General features: G+C 37.1%; 1 protein-coding gene and 1 pseudogene across 10 annotated transcripts in view; both read right to left on the bottom strand.

Annotated features, from left to right (window-relative positions):
• Positions 1-19,925, bottom strand: part of ank3b (ankyrin 3b) — a 633,883-nt gene that overhangs the window by 28,066 nt on the left and 585,892 nt on the right. For 6 of the 10 annotated variants that reach the window (XM_039771398.1, XM_039771378.1, XM_039771390.1 and 3 more), the window contains 5 exons: positions 11,609-19,189; positions 10,693-10,767; positions 8,630-8,761; positions 6,134-6,277; positions 3,583-4,228 (listed from right to left, as the gene is read on the bottom strand). In XM_039771398.1, the coding sequence (XP_039627332.1) occupies positions 3,583-4,228; positions 6,134-6,277; positions 8,630-8,761; positions 10,693-10,767; positions 11,609-19,189 (8,578 nt within the window). The remainder of the gene's footprint in view (positions 1-3,582; positions 4,229-6,133; positions 6,278-8,629; positions 8,762-10,692; positions 10,768-11,608; positions 19,190-19,925) is intronic. The other 4 variants (XM_039771420.1, XM_039771428.1, XM_039771439.1 and 1 more) reach the window with 2 other exon arrangements.
• LOC120520009 lies at positions 8,434-8,579 on the bottom strand (annotated as a pseudogene).

Genomic DNA, 19,925 nt, shown 5'->3' with positions numbered 1-19,925 from the left:
AGCAATCACAGTCTCCCAGCGCTTTAGCAGTTCAGTGTAAAAAGCGAATCCAGAAAGATCGTGGACATGCTATAAGCGTCTGACGTCAATGGGTGATACAAGGAACAAGGAACATTATAAATGCGCAGGGCACAGTACTACTTGGCTACAACCCTGCCTGACAGCTGTGTCTGTGTATAGGAGAGTGGCAGATCCCTCAACAATAAATAACTGCGCTGTTGCTGTTTCAAGCTGAATAAAGCTGGTGGTGCAAGACGGGGACTCACACGTCACAGCACACACACACACACACACACACAGTGTCACAGTGCTGTAGTAAACAGTATACGCTCGTACGGATGTTGACTATGTGAGTGAGGCACGCTGACTCAGACAGAGAATAGGGGACGATTGCCCACAATCCCGCAGCGAGAGAGAAGAACAATCAGCTCAGTTGTGATTACATGACGCTCAACAGACAAAGTGTATAAATACTACTCGTATTGCCAGATGTCGCTCGTTTATCAAGTCAAAATTTATAAAAAATTTTAGCTCGTCTTGCAAAACACTCATAAACCAAGTTACTCGCAAACCAAGGTTCCACTGTATATATATATATCAATAGATAGATATATATATATATATAAATAACAGAGCTTAGAAAAAATGTAGATATAGTGAGTGTATGCATCTTTTAAACTGACCGTTATTATACCAAATTATGAGTAACTGGATAACAAATTTATTTGAACTATGTACAGTGCATCTGGAAAGTATTCACAGCGCATCACTTTTTCCACATTTTTTTATGATACAGCCTTATTCCAAAATGGATTAAATTCATTTTTTTCCTCAGAATTCTACACACAACACCCCATAATGACAACGTGAGAAAAGTTTACTTGAGATTTTTGCAAATTTATTAAAACTAAAAAAATTGAGAAAGCACATGTACATAAGTATTCACAGCCTTTGAAGCACTTATTGATTGGGCAAAGCCAACTTCCTGAATTATTTGTTATTTAAAGCAATCAATACTCCTAGAGTGTCTTTTGGTGCTCTTTAAAACATGACAGATGTTAGATCAAAAAAGAAACTATTTAAATGTTGCAAATAACTATTTTACAGGCAGAATTAAGGCAAATATTTGGTTAAAAAAATCAAAATGTATGTCATTAAAGGAAGGATCAGGAAATGAATGTAAGTCTAATATAAATGAAAGCTGAAAACAGGGAATTCAATTACAATTGTGCCCAAACCAAAGTACTAATCTAAAATGAGAATTCTAAATGAGAATCACTATATTTTGTAACGAAATAAACCAAAAATGCCATCAATATTTATTTTGATTATCCATAATCACAGATGCTGTTGAAGTTGCATTGCTGGTTTGTAAAGTGTTACACAGATGATGTCATGCTATGTGACTTTTGGAACCACACCCTAAGCAACCAAGTGTTATGTTATGGCAGTGGGAATACAAAATGGTGGTGCCCACAAGAAAACAAAATAGTGTCATTATAAAATAAAACATAAAAATAATTTATACATATTTATGTAGGTAACTTTTGGTAAACTACCTGTCCAGAATGAATCTCAGAAGTTCAAAAACGCCAAAAATTTAAAATATATTTACAAAAAGATTAATGTAATACAAAGTAAATGTTTATCATGTTTATCATAACACTCTATCTCCAATACAAATTAGGCAGCATTGCAAATTCAATGCACTCTATTCTGGTGTGAACATAGTGTGCAAATCAGGCAAGTAACGCAGATCAATAGCCACACTTACCACTTTGGACTTTATGTGACATGGAATATCTGTCCTTCGAGACATTAATAACATATACACACATTATTTTCTTAGAAACATGTGTAACACAAGTAACACAACACTAGTTAGGTCTGTAACTTTAATGTGATTATAAGAATTTATACTGTAACATGTTACACTACTACTGGGAACTGCAATCAGATAACAGGATCTGAATACATAGTACTATGTTACCCATAATGATGTTTGCTCAATGAACAAACAGAAAAAGACAAAATAATAATCATTATTGGTTTTGACTTGTCCTTAGATTTTGTAGTTTTAGTGTGTAAATATCTGTAACAATTTTTGTGTACCAACCTTTTTTAAAGTCCCCATCAATTTTCCTCCTAAAAGAAAGAAAGACCTAAAACAATCTCTGTCAATCACTAGAATATTTATTTAATGGGGCTTTCTGCTACCTGGAAAAATTACTGCTAAGAAGTTTGCACTTGTCAAAACACCAATGTCAAATCTGGCAGCAATGGGAGAAATCTAAGAATGTTCAGTGGAGGGATGCAAACAAGCCTGTTATGGAAACATTGGAAGAAACATCTTGTTGATCACTATAACAGTGCCCTTCTTTCAGCACTCGATAAAACAGCTCATTTAAAGCATAAGGAGGTTTCCTTTAAGCACTCAGCTCCATGGTACAATTACAGTCTATAAAACCAGCTGGCCGACGCCTTGAGAGAATGTCACGTAAGACTGGCCTCACTGTGCACATCTAGGCTTTCTTTGACCATCAAAGGGCTTACAGAGATGCACTAACTGCAGCCAAGAGCACACATTATTGCAGAATAATAGAAAGTGGCCATGATAACCCAAGGGTTTTGTTCTCTGTAGTTAATAAACTACTTCCTCTACCGAAATCTGTGAAAAATTCCTTGACATTTTCTGCAATAAAATTAAATATCTAAATAATTAAACTAACATGCAGTAAATCCATTATCCACTTATATCTTTCCCTATCTTCCCACTCCACCCAGCTCTTTTTGTAAATTTTCACCAGTCACATCTGCATTTGTTAATGACCTGCTTTGTAAGAGGAGGCCCACTACCTGTGTACTGGACCCCATTCCCATCACAATTCTTAAAACCTGCCTTCATATCATAATCCTGACTGTTATGGGATCTCCGGCTGTATAGTGCCCAGACTTTGGAATGACCTCCCAAAATTAATTAGATTGGCTGACTCCATTTTTTTTTAAAAAGAACTCAAAACTAATTCTGTTCAGGAAGGCTTTTAAAACCGGACATTCTGTCTCCTCTTTTCCTATTTGTCCAGATGCTTAGGATAATTTGTGTGTGTGTTATACCACAAATTATGCTATTTGCTAGGCTTTTCTTTTAGTATTGAATTTAGTCTGGTACCCTGGTTTATTGTCTTTTATTCCATTTAATGCTTTAGTATATCCTGTATCTATCTGTTTTTGTGTTCTATTCAGGAAACATTTGTATCCAATGTTACATATACCTGCTGCTTCTTTCAGAGACTCTGTGAAGCGTCTTGAACATGAGAAAGGCGCTATACAAATAGAATGTATTGTTATTATTATTATTAAAGCATATTTGATATGATTAACACATTAAAGTCAACGTATAAGGCATGGTTTGTTTAGTCTGGGGAAAGCACCTATTTTGTTGAGATCTCAAAGGAATCCCAAGATAAAAATTGAATGAACATGCAGAGTACAAACAGGACATACAGTTGCCTAGATTCAAATTCAGAATCACAATTTAATATAAAACAGTAGAAATTATCACCAGTTGATAAATTGACATACCTGTTTTCCTGCTGGTCTAACAAGTCAGTGCTTAAACCGTTACCAGGAATGGATGGCTCCACATTAGCGCTTGAAGTCTCATTGTGCCAACCTGGAATTGAAGACATTTCTTTTTCTGCTTGCAGTACTTGTTGTAAAATTGCCTGTACTTTTTCCTCTGTCATTTCCTCGCCCTCTCCACCTTCCTCCAGCCTAATGTCCTCTAGAAGAGCTTTAATTCTTTCTTCAGTGATCTTTGCTATCTCTGCCTCTTCCTCCTTAGAACCAGAATTACTGTCCACTTCTTTTTTGTGTAACTGTATTGACTGAAGCTCTTCTAATGGCACATATCTGGACATGTTCTTCTCTTCTTCAGTCATCTTTCCAAGAGTCTGGCAGTCAGCAAAAGGTTGAGCGGGCTCTGATAAAGTTCTGTTTTTCAGGTCATCCAGTGAAGTGTCTTCAGCAGTGACCATAGGTGGATCTTTAGTAGTGGAGCATGTTTGGGATTGTGGAGATAAAATGAGATTGCTTGGTCTACTGGGAGATCTAATGGGAGAGTCTACACTAGAAGTATCACTAAAAAAATCCTCTTGTCGGAGAGGGGTAGGAGGTTCATAATACAACCCTGAGGGAGTCTGAAGTTCCTTGTGGATGGAGGAATAACCTGGGTAAGATAACACAATAGGGCTGACATGGAGTAACATATTAACAGGCACAGCACAAGACATGAATGTATGAAATTATGTGGTAATGAAACACAAATTTACATATAATGGAAATTAAACGTACAGTCAACAGTTAGGCAAAACTGATGTTTCTCACAGCCTAATTGACTAACATTTTATATTTTATTGCAGTGTTACAGTGTTTGTGTGCAAAAGTCACATATTTAAAAAAAAAACTGCTATAATATACAATGCTATGGTAAATTTAAACATGTGAAGAGCCCAATGCAGAAATGAAATCAAAAGTGCTACAAAGGGCTTTACGCTGAAGTGCATTGCTCATTCTCACATTCCAACTTTATCTCTTTACTACTTGAGCCTTAGGCCAAAGGCAGCATGCTAAGGAAAAATTGGCAAAAACCAATTGGGTGAGCTATTATCATCATGCAAGACTTATCCTATACTGGTTACATATAGTTGGAAATTCCAAGTTCCATGTTTTCATAAAAATAAAACAAAATTTCAAAGTACAGTCATCAAAAACTGAAGAAAAACACAAGAAGAGTCCTTTGAAAACCATGGATAGAAATTAAAAAGGTGAAGGAAGGAGTACCAGGATGAATTCCCAGACTACTAAGATTTACAAGTAAGCTTCATAAAAGGAAGAGTGTTTTAAACAGGGAAAATTAGGTGAAGGGGGTAGTAGGCTAAGTGATTTATGGGGAAAGGGTAAAATAGGAACAATTAAACACACTGGGGAAAACACAAACAAAAAAGAAAAAAAAAAGAAAACGAACAACAGATTACACAGTGCAAAAAGCAAAAAATGAAATGACAACATAAACCACATGTTAAAAAATAAATTTTCAGAGGAATAAAGCAGAATCCAGTCCAGGCAGTGATGAAGCATTGTTTATAGAGTTCAGACAACAGTTAGATCTTGATATAATATGAAACTGGTTCTTAAGGCAGGAAGAAAGGATTACTGGAAGGAGTTTCAGCGTGACAGGAAGGCAGAGGGAGTGTGGTTTTGCAGAGGAAACAAGTACTAGGGAGGTTTAAAGCTTTTAAAGAGACATTCAGTTGTCAAGCAGTGCATCTCATCCTAAACAAGCAGCTCTTACATTTTTACCTAAGAAAAGCTAGAGAAAAAAAAGAATTTAACAGAAATCCCTTTACAAAGCAATGGAAAAAGGTTTTCTAATGTAAATGAGAGCAACAGAGAGGCAAAAATGGTTTTGGTTATCATCATGTGTGTTTCATTACATGTATTTGAAAAGTCTGAAAGCATACTCAGGTTTGCCTACAAATACAACAATGATAAAATGAATTTTTCATTGTTGTTGTCTTATATAATTATTTCTGTATCGCTCTGTAGAATCTTACCATTATTTATTCACTATTAAAAATGGTTCATTTTAGCCTCAATTATCTTTTCCTGGAATTTGAAACTACAAGGTGTGTTAGAAATCCAACCTTTTGCATAGAACCATTTTCCTTAATGTTACATAACACAGCATATCTGTGGTGGTATAATTCTGCCTTCAGACTTAAAAAATACACACACAACTAAGAATGATGAAACCAGACACCAGCTACATTTTAAGGTTTGACAGCAAACTGCTACCCAGTAGTATAAGGAAAACAAGCGTATATATTTAGAAGTCTAGATATAACAAAAAATAGTCAATTAATAAAAAAGGGTTTTTTTTTCCCAGACTGTCTCAAAAAGTGCATATCATATCAAATCCTTTTACGGATGACTTAGAAACAGTTTGCAGTATTTCTGACATGCAGAAGTAGAACAAAGCAAGTGCTAAGTGGCATGTGCTAATTGCTAATTTTCTACTAGTAATGGAATACACAAGTTTAGATAAATATATACAGATTGGGCTAAACTTTACCATCAGCCTGTTCGAGGAAAACAGGACTATCGTCTGCAAAACTTCTTGTGCCTGAAATGTTACCATAGTCAAATATTGGTCCCTCCAGCAAGGTCACAATATCCATCCGATTGATCTTTGTCAGCACAGTTGTTAAGGCATCAGCTAAAAGAGAAAAATAAAAGAGTCGTCAACTGCATTTCAGCCTATCTGTATCTATTGTTTAAAATGAGCTTCAAAATATGTATTTGATGCAAATATGCAAATTAAACAAGTTTTATTTTGTATATGATTTTTTTTTGTTATTTTATTATTATGTATTATTGTTAATTACAAGGTATATTTTGTTAATGTATTAACATTTTAAGAAAGTGTATTTTTGCATTAAAATGAATTCTGATCAAATTTTTCACATTAAATATCAATATTTCACTGAACCGATACAGTATATTTGTTTATTACCTTAATTACATTCGTAATTGGCACAACATGTTTTAATTATATTGCAACATATTTCCTTCCTTAACCAGTCACATTGCTATGAGTACTGTCAATTGCCCAAATTATATTAGAAAACCTGAATGGCTTTTCAGCGCCTAAACTGGCTCATAAGCCAGTCATTATCATGGGCAAAACAATATCCTGCTAGTCCCTAAAAGCTCATTCATACAGTATATGGCAATTTGCATAGTCTTCAAGCAGAACCAAACAAGCCGTGTTGTGTTAAACTATTAGACTATGAATAGGCAGTAGGGCATGATATTTAGAGCTTTCTGTACTCAGGGAGTGAATCACACCTGTGTTTTAACTGCACATTGCTTTCTGATCCTGAGAAGTGTCAACAGGAAGCATAAAATGACAAAAACAAAATGATTCTTCAAGGTATATATATACGTAGCATTAGCCCTCTTAAAAATTAACTAAAAGAGAGTCTATGCATCATCACTACTGAGCTTTAATGTCTGTCACGTCAATGTACAAAGAATAATAGATAGATAGATACTTTATTAATCCCAAGGGGAAATTCACAGAATTCAGCAGCAGTATACTGATACAAAGAAACAATATTAAATTAAATAGTAAAAAAAAAGAAAAAAAAATGAAAAAAATAAAAATAAAAAAGCAGACAATAACTTTGAGTAATGTTAGCATTTACTCCCCCGGGTGGAATCGAAGAGTCGCATAGTGTGGGGGAGGAACGATATCCTCAGTCTGTCAGTGGAGCAGGACAGTGACAAAAGTCTGTCACTGAAGCTACTCCTCTGCCTGGAGATAACACTGTTCATTGGATGCAGTGGATTCTTCATGATTGACAGGAGTTTGCTTAATGCCCGTCGCTCTGCCACAGATGTTAAACTGTCCAACTTTACTCCTACAATAGAGCCTGCCTTCTTAACAAGTTTGTCCAGGCGTGAGGCGTCTTTCATCTTTATGCTGCCACCCCAGCACACCACTGTGTAGAAGAGGGCACAGTATAATAGCTCAGTGACATGAATTATTATACGCATGAGTCGTCATTTACTTGGTTTGGCTGCAAGTCCCTACTTCATCAAAGGGTGCCATCATTTCCCACCTTCTCCAAAATGTTGCATATGCAAGGGTCTAAGAGTTGCAATAAATCAATTCTCCCATTAATGTTTTTTAATAAATTCTGACAATTGCATGGAAAGTATGCACATTTTGAGCCTCTTTTTGTGCATACAGTATATGAGTATTATAATGTGCCATCATTGAAAGAATTTATGGCATATGACAGTTACTGCTCAGTTTGATTTGTAATTGTATACATCACTTGTAATACCATCATTTTAGGTAAAAACACGCATTAATTAATTTTATGAACCTGCTTAATCCTGTGCAGTGTCATGAGGATTCAGGACCTTTCATTGAAGGATAAGGTACAAGGCAGGAACTGGACTTGGACAAGATACCTACCACCAGAATTTACTCACAATGGCCCAATTTTGAGTCACCAATGAACCTAATCTGCATAAGTCTAGGATGTGAAAAGAAACTAAAGCAGCCACAGAAAAAGCATGTGGCTACAAACAGAAACTGGCAAACTTTGCATAGATTTGAGCTCACTGATCAATAAAGTATACTTAATGTAGAGTATTTTTTAAATAAAAGTCTGTATATCAGTAACAAATGATTTGGAATATAATGCTTTAATAAAAGCAGTGATAAATGCATTTGAGATCACACAGTAGAATGCAAGATATAGAGCAAGACAGAAATCATGAAGCACTACTTTAAACAGTAAAACATGTTTTTGACCTTTTAGGAGAAGCAGATATCATGCCATTCTTTAAGATGTAATAAGAGGATACTGGGGCAACTAAGATCTTAGCTATCAAAATAAGTTCTTCTCTTATAAGGTTAAACATTGAGTCACAGAAGGTTTTTTCAGAAACACTTTAAAAATCAGATACTACACATGATCTTAGCCAAAAGGCTGAGAAGCGATATACTTCACAAATCAAATGACATGTAATTGTTGTCATTAAAGGCACTTACTTGTTGCATCTTTTCCATCTCTGCCGACCCATTTCTTTAACAACATAAAGCTCTGTGCAGTGAGAGAATTGGGGTTCTCTACTCGAATGTGGTTTATTTCATCCACGGAGAAATTCATTTCTCTAGCTAGTTCTGTAAAAAATTAAAAGGATTTCAATTGTACCAACACTCAACTCTTTTTAAGTGTGAACATAAATTATATATATTATATACTTAATGATTTAAACATATTCAATAAATAAATAAATAATTATTCATTTTTATTGTTCCCCTTGTGCTGTCATTTTGCATTCACTAACTTTATCTACTTATATGTTGTCACACATGTGCACATGGGGAACAGTTTACAGTCTCAGATAGTCTGTCAGGCAGACTGGGGGTTGGCGCTCTCACCTGAACCGCTCTCCTCTTATTCCCCTGCAGCCCAGTTGAGGACCCTGATTCATAGTGACTGCACAATATCTCATCTCAGTAATCCCCTTGCATTCCGGATCTTTGCCGAGTAGAGAGCCCCGTTACTTGTCCGGATGCTTTGCCGTGTGCTGCATATGGTGCTGGTGAGGCTCAGGGATGCTTCCTGTTCGAATCTGATGAAGGGACTGTTTTGTTCTCCCAAATTGTGAAGCCACCATATATTGCTCAATGACTTCTATGAGGCCCCATATATTTTTAAAAGTCTGTCCCCAAACCAGCTGGGTGAGATTGTCAGGTAGAGCATTTAATAGAAGATATCAGGTGACCTGTTCCACAACCTCTTTGGCACTGTTTATATCTGGCTTTAGCCAGTGCCCGGTTCTACCCCATAGGGTGAATGCCTGTGAGTGGGTTGGCTGCTCAGGGTCAAATTTCCACTCCTATATTAGCCTCGCCTGCTGGCCTGTGGGCTTCCCCACTTTTATCAAACGCTTTGACCTTTGTGGGATTAGGCAGGGTGACGTTCTCCTCCAAGAGTTCATAATAAGCTCCATGCATTTTCCCTTTCAGGATTGGCCCTATTCTGTTAGCCCTTCCTGCCTACTCCCAAGACGGGTTATCTGGAGACAGTACTTGGGACAGAACTCACACCTGGTCCTTCCGAACAGCAACACAATCCTCCCACTCAGCGACCAGGTTGCCTACCTGGACCATTACAGACTGAAGTTTAGTTAGGATGGCTACTAGAGCGTCTCTTAAGTCCGACTTCTGGGTCATTCTAGAGCAGAAATCCTGCTGACTACGCCAATGTGATCAACCAGTTTTCAAAGCGGAGTTCACAATTGAACTGACTAATAAACTGAGACTGCTCAATCAATATGGGGGGTAGGAGGAAGAGGTGGAGTCAGGACAACTGGAACTGGAACTGATGTGGCAGGAAAAGGAATTCTGGGTAGCAGAAATTATATCATCAGGGTTGGCCGGAAGTGATGTCAGCAGGGGGGTGGATCAATGGTGATGTCACTATGAATCAGGGTCCTCGGTTGGGCTGCAGGGGAATAAGAGGAGAGAGGTTCAGGTGAGAGCGCCAACCTAAGAGCCTGTAAACTGTTCTCCATATGTACATGTGTGACAATGTACATATACATTATTATTTAAATTAGAATGCAGTGTATTATTTGTTAAGTCACTTCATTAAAGTGTTTTAAGCTAAAGTGCTAAGTTAAAATTATTTTATATATCTTTAAATCATTATAAATCACACACACATATGGTGTATATATTGTTAAAAATATATATGGTATATAAATATATATGGAATATGTATATTTGTTTTTACTTAAAAAGATAAAGATAGGAAAATGTGTATTTGAAGCTATGGCAAGAAAATTTAAGCCCCTACAATACTAATTTATTTTCTTCTTCTGACTCTGACTTCTCTGACTGTGAGCATTTCATCAAAACACAAAACATTTAAACAACTGAAATGTAAAATAAGTGATTATTTAAATTGACCATTGTAACTGCTTCAGCCAAATATATTATAATAGAAATCCCTATACAGTTTTCTGGAAAATGTTTCTTGATTTCTCCCAGTCTCTGTTTAGTTTTTCTTTAGGTTTAACTTGTTGATAATTTAAAATACTTACCAGTCCAGCTCAGGCCTAAATGATCTGCTACTATAGCCATTCTTAAATCAGTTCTTTCACACGGACTCTGTGGACCTGTTATACACAAATATTTCATTAAAGTGATATTCAGCAACAGCAAATGGTATATATATATATATATATATATGTATATACATATATATATATATATATATATATATATATATATATATATATATATATATATATATAGATATAGATATATATATTTGTATATAAATATATGCATAAAGCGTATATCCTTTTCTGGCCAAGCGTACAGTATGTGTAGTAAAAAAAAACTTTTTTGAAAACATCTACTCCCTAAATTAAATATTGTTTTCACCAAATATTTAATAAAATCTGATAATAATGTAAGTGTAGCCTTTTCTATTTTATTTCGAATGTTTCTTTAGCAGTGACAAAAAAAGGATATACAGAGATTTTTGACAAACAAATAACATACTTTCCAGTGCTCTGGTTAATTAGAGTCTATGTATCCTACAGATCTATACAGGCAAATATAATTTAGAAATCAATCAATACAATAAAAAAAAAAAATAATAAAAAACATGTTTTCTGTACCTATGCAGCTACATTTAAACTAGGTGGGTTCATAGTGTAATGGAGCAGTACATGCTTACAGCTTGTGTGTGTTGCTAATGTCTTGTGATACACTGTCAGATTCACAACTTCACTTTCTATTCTGACAGACACAGTAGCACTGCACAAACGACTTTCAGCATTTTCTGTGCACCAATCACTCTGGCATGCTGCGATATCTGACTACTTGACAGAATTTGAGAGGACAGCACACACAAATGACAATGACAAAATGACAACTACAGTTAAGTCACGTCACAAGCAATCACAACGGTTCATGCACTAAGATCAACAAGTTTAAAGTTTTACAAACTAGGCTTGATCTCCACGATGTGAGCCACGTGAGGCCCAGAAACCTGACTGCCTTCATTTCCACCAGTCCTCCTACTCCTTCTCCTCTCACTGTCGGCCTTTTCATATTTTGATTTTATAGGCGTGGACTCAGTTTTCAAGTCTCTAGCAGACCTCGATGTTATGGATGGTTGACAAACTTGAGAAGCTTCTGACAGTGATGTGTTTCTTGATGTGCTGTCTTCATCATCAGACATTTCTGACTGCATCTTTTTCTCTTCATCAGAAAGGCGGTCCACAAGCTTTAGTGTCTCCCCACTAATGCCCTTAAAATACTCAATAGAACGTTTACATACCTCACTCAGCTGTTCTTTGCTTGTCTTAATTACTGTGGTGGCACTGTAACTAGATTTTGCCTTAACAGGAAGTCTGGATGGTAACTGTCTGGTTTTCTCTTTTTCTATTCTTTCTGACTTAGATGTAATGTGAACTTTAATAGGAGGGGTTATATTACACTTGGTAACATCTTTGATGGGGATTTTTGACCTGGGATCCAGAGGTATATTAGCATCTGGTCTTTTTTTGGAATCAAAATTAACTGGTTGCCTCGTTCGATGCTTTGCTGTTTTTTGACCTGTAATTTGTGGCCGAGACACTGGGCTTGGGGCCTTGACTGGAAGCCTTGACTTTGAACATCTAGTCTGAATTTCTGATGATTTACTTTTATCTTTATTATGCCCAGTCTGGTTTGTACTTTCCTTTTCATAACCTGTTAGTGAGTTACTAACAAGGCTAACTCTCTGCACTGAATGATCATTTTTTAATTGTAAATTTATTACAGTATTATTACTTTCATTGTTTACTTGGGCATGTAATGTTTCAAGGTTATTATTATTATTAAAATTATCTTTTGGAAAATCTAATGTTTCTGAAACTCTCTGACGTGACACCTCGAGGTCTGTAACCTCTGATACTTCAAACCCAGCTGTATGAGTCTCGGACACTTCAGATGAGCCAGCATCTTTCTTAACTGTCATAGAAGCAGCAATCCCCATTTTAATAGGGGTACGTAACTTAGAATCAATTTTAGAGGAGGTGACCATACATGAGGACTTTTCTGCTACACTCTCTCCAGATGCTGGTTCCACAGAGTCAGAGCTAATCTTGACAAGTTCACCTTCGGGTGCTTTTATGTCTATGGGGGCTTCTATCTTTATTTCTATTCTTGCCTCTCCTGATTTTGGTTGCAAAGCAGTTAAATCTGCTTTTTTAACCCCTTCCCCTTTGTCCCCTGACTTCCCTTCAGAAGTATGCTCACCAATCTGAAAAAACTGAAGTCTTTCTTCAACAAAATCCCTCTTGCTCATGTCAATTGCACCACTGCGAGTCATCTCAAACATCTTCCCTTCATGAAATGGGAAGGGATTAGGCTCACTAGTTGGAGTGCTTTCATCAGTTGGAGTTCTGGCAGGGGTTGTGTCTGGTGTTGTCGCCTGCGACCTGTCCTCTACAGCTAAACCAAATGGCTTAGGCTCATCGTCCTTTATCCTAGCTTCAAACACTTCATCATCCCCTCCTTTGCTGGACCATGGATCAAAATCCAGACTTTTTGTAGCAACAGTTTTAAAAGGTGTTGCAAACTCTTCATCTAATTTATAGCTAAAGTAAGTGTCTGCAAATCCATGTCTTTCAGGGTGCCTTCCTTCCAAACTATATTTTTGTCCATTTGTTGTTTTTTCTTCTTCAGAGTTTTTCTCAGACACCTGTCCTTTCGATTGTGATTTTTTGTCATTTGCTACTTTCCCTTCTTCCTCAATGACTTCAAGCTTACTTTGACTAAATGAGCGATCACTTGGCTTCAGCATTCCTTCTGTGGTCCACAAATCTTTTTTATTTTCTGGTATAAGATTAGTAAGTTTTGGGTCATGTTCACTTAAGCCGTCATCTTCATCTTGTAAATCGTAACCATCCAGAGAATCAATTTCTGTTGCATCAGTATCATGGGAAAACTCCGCTGTAGTTGCAATGGAACACTCCGTTATTGACTGATCATTACCATTTTGTTCAAGATCAAACTCATCCCCTTTGCCAGACCCATTTGGAGTCGATTCCTTATGGTTTCCATTCCTTTCTGTCTTCTTAGCCTTGGATGGGGATTTTTGATCTTCATCATCCTCTTTGAGTTTAAAGGTATACTTTTTAAATGGAATAGGCTGAAAAACAGATTCATCATCACTTGAGTCACTGTCATCTGCTCCAGGGGGCAGAGGTGATGGTGGCTGAACTCTAATAATTGGCTCAGCTAAAAGGTGTTTGTCATGTTCTTCTTGTAGATTAACCTCCATCATTTCAACTTCTGTGTCAGAAGTTTGTTGATGCTCTTTTTTGTCTGCATCTGAATGTTCTGAGTCTAATGGAGGGGGTGGAGGAAATTCAATATAAGCAACACGTTTATCTTTTATTCCTTTCCCACACTCTTTCTTTCCCTTTGCAGTTTCTGATACAGTGTGTTTGGCCCTATCAGGCAGTGAGTCCTTAAAAGAAAATGCCTTACATGGTTCCTCCTCTTCAGACTCCTCAGAAACCTCAGGAATAGGGCTAGGTTTACCTGGTATGAAACCTATTAGGGAATCTGGAGTCCTGGAAGTGAGATCATAACTCACCTCCTCAGAACTAGGCGTTTCGGGAGTCAGTGGGCTTTTTCCAGAACTATCAATAAAAGATACTTGCTCCAGAGTGTCATCTTCTGGACTACCCTGGGGTGATGGAGGCTGTTTTTTAACCGTATAAAAGGCTCCTCTGGTCTCTTGCACTGTTCTGCTTTCCTGGCTAACAATTTTTCTGTAAGTTCCCTGCTGACCACTAGTAGTTTCTTTTTCATACTGTTTTCCTACTTGAACAATGCTAACATAAACTGGCAAAGTCTTAATTTCCTTATAGTTTTCTGGACTGACTAAAGGAGCTCCTTTGTCTATATGCTCCAAGGGGCTTGGATCATGTAACTCTCTGGCAAAAGATTCTTTTGTTGGACTGACCTCCAGTGAATCTGGAGATCTGCTGGCTGAAGACTCCATTTCTTCCCTAGATGGACTTATTTCATTGCTTATCTGAGCCTTGCCTTTAGCTAATGTTGGTATTTGTGAACCAGTTCTTTCTGTTGATTTGGACAATGGTACCCAATTTGGTTTTTTTATCTGGTCATTAGTAATGCCTTTAAGATTAGATGAGGCCTTAACTGGAATCTGGGAGGAACCAGAATCTGTCTTTTTTTTTAAAGTCCGACTTTTAATTTCATCACAGCCACCACCACCACTATCACCATCTTCAGGAGCTGTATATTCAGAAAAGGTTATTCTTTTTGATGGAGAAGTGACTACAGTCTCCTTATTTTGGAACTCGTTTTTTGAAAGCTGTTGGTCTTTTTCTGAGACGGATACCAGCTGACCATTAGTATAATCACTTCTGTTGTCTTTTAAAGAATCTTGCACAAGAGTATGAGAAAATAGTTCCCTTGGAGTTTTATGGTTTCCTTGATTTTCCCAAGTCTGATAAACCTTTTTTTCTCTGTCTGCTTTAGCTTGTGAATCGACATTATTGTTTTTATGACATCTTAACTGTTTTTCCGCAGTAACTTCATTGACAGTTTTTTGTATGTTTTTTTCAGTTCCCTGTTTCTGGTCAACTAATGAACATTCTGACTTCAAAGCATCGCTACCCTGGACAGGGACCACCTTGGCTTTTCCACTCTCCATCCCTTTACCAAGTGCAGCTGTTTCATCAGCAGTATCCATTGCTTTCACACTTTTGTCTCTTGTGTAAAACTGATACACTGGAAGTTTACTTTCCTGCAGTTTTTTCACAGGAGATTTTGATTGACTCCATTGTGGACCCTTTTCTTGCTGCTGTGCCTGTTGGACCTGATTTGTTTCAAATTTTAGTCTTACGGCACTCACTTTTGTTTGCTTTAGCTGAAAAGGTTGAGAGGTCTCACCTGTCTTGCTTTGGAAAATACCATCTCCGTAATTTATTTTTTCCTCTGCAAACTTTGAAAATGCTCGCCGTTCAGGACTGTTGGGCAAGCTTGAACACCGCCTTTCATCTGAGTTACCAAAAAGTTTGCCAACCGATTGATCTTTTAGCTTGGTCTTACCCAATTCATCATGGGCTGCACCACTGCTAAAATGCATCTTTTCAGGGCTACTGCTTGTAGAGCTGGGGCCAGATCTTGTCTCTCTTCCTTCCCTTTTCTTTGGTTTCTTCTCTGGAGACTGAAGCTCATCATTCAGCTTTTCAGTTTTATCACGAAAAAACTGGGACACCTCATTTAGCTTTTCTTCAGCTTCTTTTACTGTCCGATCTACTCTGTCTTCATACATAAGCTTTTCTCTACCTCTGTCCAGTCTGTCTTCAGTAAATCTCATCCATACTGCATGCTTTGGGCTCCCAGGTTCTGTAGTATAATGTAGTACTGTCAATTTATCAAAATGATCATCTTTGTTAGTTATTTTGCCACCAGTATTTGCTGAAGTATCTTTGGAAGTTTTTAAAAGAAATTCTCTCTTAGGAGTTGCTTTTCTTTCACTGTAAAGTCTCTCAGTCTCTGATCCCATGAAAACAGGCTGATCAGCCAAGGATTCATCTGTGTCAGAATGAGATATATCTAGCTTTTCAGATAGCAACATTTTCTCAGCAAATCTATAGGATTCTCCTCTTAGCTCTGATAGTTCATCATCATGATATTCTACTGAATGTTGACTTAACAGCTTTAACGTTTTATAAGAGTCATCTGATAAGAGCTGTGCAGAACTAGGGCGACTGTCTTCTTCTTGAGAAACAGGAGTGTTTACCCTGGAAGACTCCAGATAAGAAGGAAGGGATTCTTCTGCTGTAAGCTCTTCTTCCTCTTGTTGTACTTCATCGTCCACATAATTTTTATCAGTTAATTCTTTTAAGCCATCATCCCCCTGTACGCGTTCTTTCTGGTATAAAAACATTTCTTTTTCTGGGTGCTTTTTAGTTTCTCGAATGATGACTTCAGTTGGATCAGCTTTAGGACCTTTTTCAATGTGAACTTCAATTATTCTTTCTACTTTAGGTTTTGTCTTCATGTCTTTCTCATTGTGTCTTAGAGAAAGTTCATCACCTTTGATAGAGTCAGGAACTGTCTTATGCTCAAAAAGTCCAGCTAACTCTTTTGAGGGGTCTCTCCCTGACTGAAATGCTTTCATTATGTCACGTACTGACATTGTCTCTTCAAGTCTTTCAGAAGTATTTTCTTTAGATGGAGGCTTATGGTAAACCATTCTTGTTGTAGTTGTTATATGTGTTTCTTCCTTAACACACATACTTTTGCTCACCACACATTTATGTTCTTCTTCTTCTGAATTTACTTTCATCTGAAAAGCTTTAACTTTGTCTTTGATAGACCCATTCTGCTTTAATTCAGACTCTGTGGGCATTTTTGATGCTACTATTTCTTCTGTGTTAAGTTCTGGAGTTTCATCTGAAGAAGGCTCATAGCTTCTAATTACATGCACAACCTCAGTTCTTGTTTCTGTAATAACAGGTGGCACTTCATGAAACAATGGTTTTGGACCAGTACTCTCAGCACTCTGTGGTGCTGATGGAGTCTTTTCACTTCTGGTTTCAAAGCCACTGTCTGAAAGAGGACTTTTATCAGGATCATGTTGTGAAAAGTCATCTGGAGATTCTAATATAGCATCACTCCCAAACACAGAATCTGCAAGTTTGCACAATTCTTTCTCAGAGGCTGAGGACCGCATATTTGAGGGTGGCATTTTTAGTTTATGCTCTTGCAATGCAATAGCAGGCTTGAGAATTCGCTTCTGTTTTTCTTCCCCTTCTTTCTTTACTTCATCATATCTACTTTTAATGTCAGAAATTTTTGAAAGAGAGGTTGCACTAATATCATTTGTTAGGTAGTCAACTACCTTTGCTAAATTAAAATCTTTGTCAGAAACAGCTTTTGCTTTTATGTGAACAGTTTCTGTCTCATAACTTGGAAGACATTTTTTGGCATTCAGTTGAGCTTCTTCTATTTCATCCTTGGAAAACTCGACCCATTCATCATCTGGAGATGGTTCCTTATGGGAGTTTTTGCTATCAATTAAAGCGTCCTTCTTTAGGATCTCACTGACTTTAACTAAGTCCTCTTTCACCTTTTCAACTATTTTAAATGGCTCTTCGTCTTCAATTTTATGCTCCTTTGAAACATCTGTTTGGAAATTTTTACTTGTTGTAGAGGAATCTGTCTGTAAGATAGCAGTCATTCTCATTAGGTCCTCTTTCATTTCAGCAACATCTTTTAATATTTCTTGACTTGAAGACAAAGACGATGAAGTGGTTGATCTAAGAGCTGCAGGGGGAATAAATAGAGAGGTTTTTACTGGGGACAAAGTCCTGGAGAAGGAAGACTGAACTTGTGTTCTTGCTTCGGGAGAAATTGTTTTTATTGGAGACAAAAGAGCTGCTGCTGATTTTGTGACTGATGTCTCTGGAAGTTTTTTGAGCTGTGGTTCTGACAAGACATTTACAACAGAATATACTGGTACAGTAATTGTTGAAGATGTAGCAGACGTTGTTGCGGAAGAAATAGAACGCAAGGAAGCATATATGGAATTTGTAGCAGGTGTTCGAATTGTCTGGAAAGCTAAAGGCGCTGAAGATGACATAGGTTTCAGGGAAGCATAAGAGGTTGCAACACCAGATGTGAATGATTTATCTGTTTCATCGTTTGCTTGGCTGGCATATGTTGTTACTGTTGTATGTGTTGTGTTGTGTATTTTTTCTTGCAACGCAGGCCCAGCATTTAATAAGCAGGCTGGTGATGAGGGATATTTAATTGGTGAAAGAGAGCCATTCAGTAAAACTGTTTCTGTAGATACTACTGAAGATTTAACTGGTGAAGCAATTTGTGATCCTTTAGATGCAGCAGAAATATCAGCTGTACATTTTACAGAGGTTTGACCCAGAATTGATTTAATAGGGGAAGATGTGACCGGTGTTGAAGATGGCATAACTGTTTTGAAAGGTAAGGTTGATGTGTACATATTAACAGTGGACTTTGGGGATGCTGGAGGTGTCATAGTAATAGAGGACCTTTCCAATAAAGATCCTGCAGTAGTGACAGGGGATGTCCTTGAAGAGAGAGAAGAGGGAAGTCCTTTTACACATGTGGTTTCTGGCACTACTGATGTTTTGCCTGGTGAAGATATTAAAGATGTGGAGACCTGAACTGGGTACTGAGTTTGCTGCACTACAGTCTTTATGGGAGATGAAATTGACCTAAAGGACCTTATTGGAGAAGCTACATCACTAACAGATCTAATTGAAGATGTTGTTGAAGCTCCTAAGGTGGACTTGATTGGAGAAGCTGAAGAAATAGACCAGACAGATTTTAGTGGCGAAGCAGATGGAGTGTTGGATGAGGAACTGGACAATGAAGTAAATCCAGACTTTGCTTGTCCAGGTACTGTAATTGGAGCCGTTGACCATGCCTGGTAAGATCTTGTTGAAAAGACAGGTTTGTAAGCGTAAGCAGCAGGCAGTGTTCTTGTTGTTCCTGCACTTCTTTCAACTGTTTCTTAAATAATTAAATTAAAAATCCAACATAAAATCAACAAAAATGATTGAAAAACAGAGAGACCAGAGAAAAAAAAATTGGTCAGTGAGTCTTGCATTATTAAAGAAAGAAGAACAATACATTTATGAGAGTCTGAGATGCAAAATAAAAATGAAAAAAAAAAAAATGAAATGAATGTGGGAGAAGGAAATCATGATAGGTTTCTTTTGACTCGAGGGTCAATGGAAAAAGTCCAATAAAAAGTAAAAAAATGCACAACAAAGCATAGACGAGAACACAATGCACAAGACAATGCTCAACACAAATGGCAAAACACACACACACAACCCAAATGTTCAGAACAACAGAAACTCTACTCTATTGACTTTTGATGTGCTAGAAGGCTAAACCTTACTACCCTTTCTTTACTAACGTGCCTTTTATCTGTTATGTTTGAGTGATGGCAATACTGCTTTAATTTTGTTGTTCTGGAAAACCAAACAGGAAAGAAAAAAGCAAACTATAAAGCACCCTTGCACCTGTATTAAAGCAAAATATATTATAGCAAAACACAGGTTCTGATATCTAGAGTTTAAGTCCATAATTGGTATTTCATGCAATATCGAATACCTCTTAGTGACAGGCATTTGAAGTGCAAACTGTGAAGCATAAGGAAGAAAGTCAAGTCTCAATCTTCCATGCACTTTTGTTAAAAAATGCTGCACAATCACAAAGCCAATAAGAGCAAGGAGTTTTC

Source organism: Polypterus senegalus, chromosome 1 (assembly GCF_016835505.1).
Source record: "Polypterus senegalus isolate Bchr_013 chromosome 1, ASM1683550v1, whole genome shotgun sequence".
Lineage (NCBI taxonomy): Eukaryota > Metazoa > Chordata > Cladistia > Polypteriformes > Polypteridae > Polypterus > Polypterus senegalus.
The sequence above is the reverse complement of the archived record's forward strand: the minus strand, read 5'-3'. Positions and strand labels throughout refer to the sequence as shown.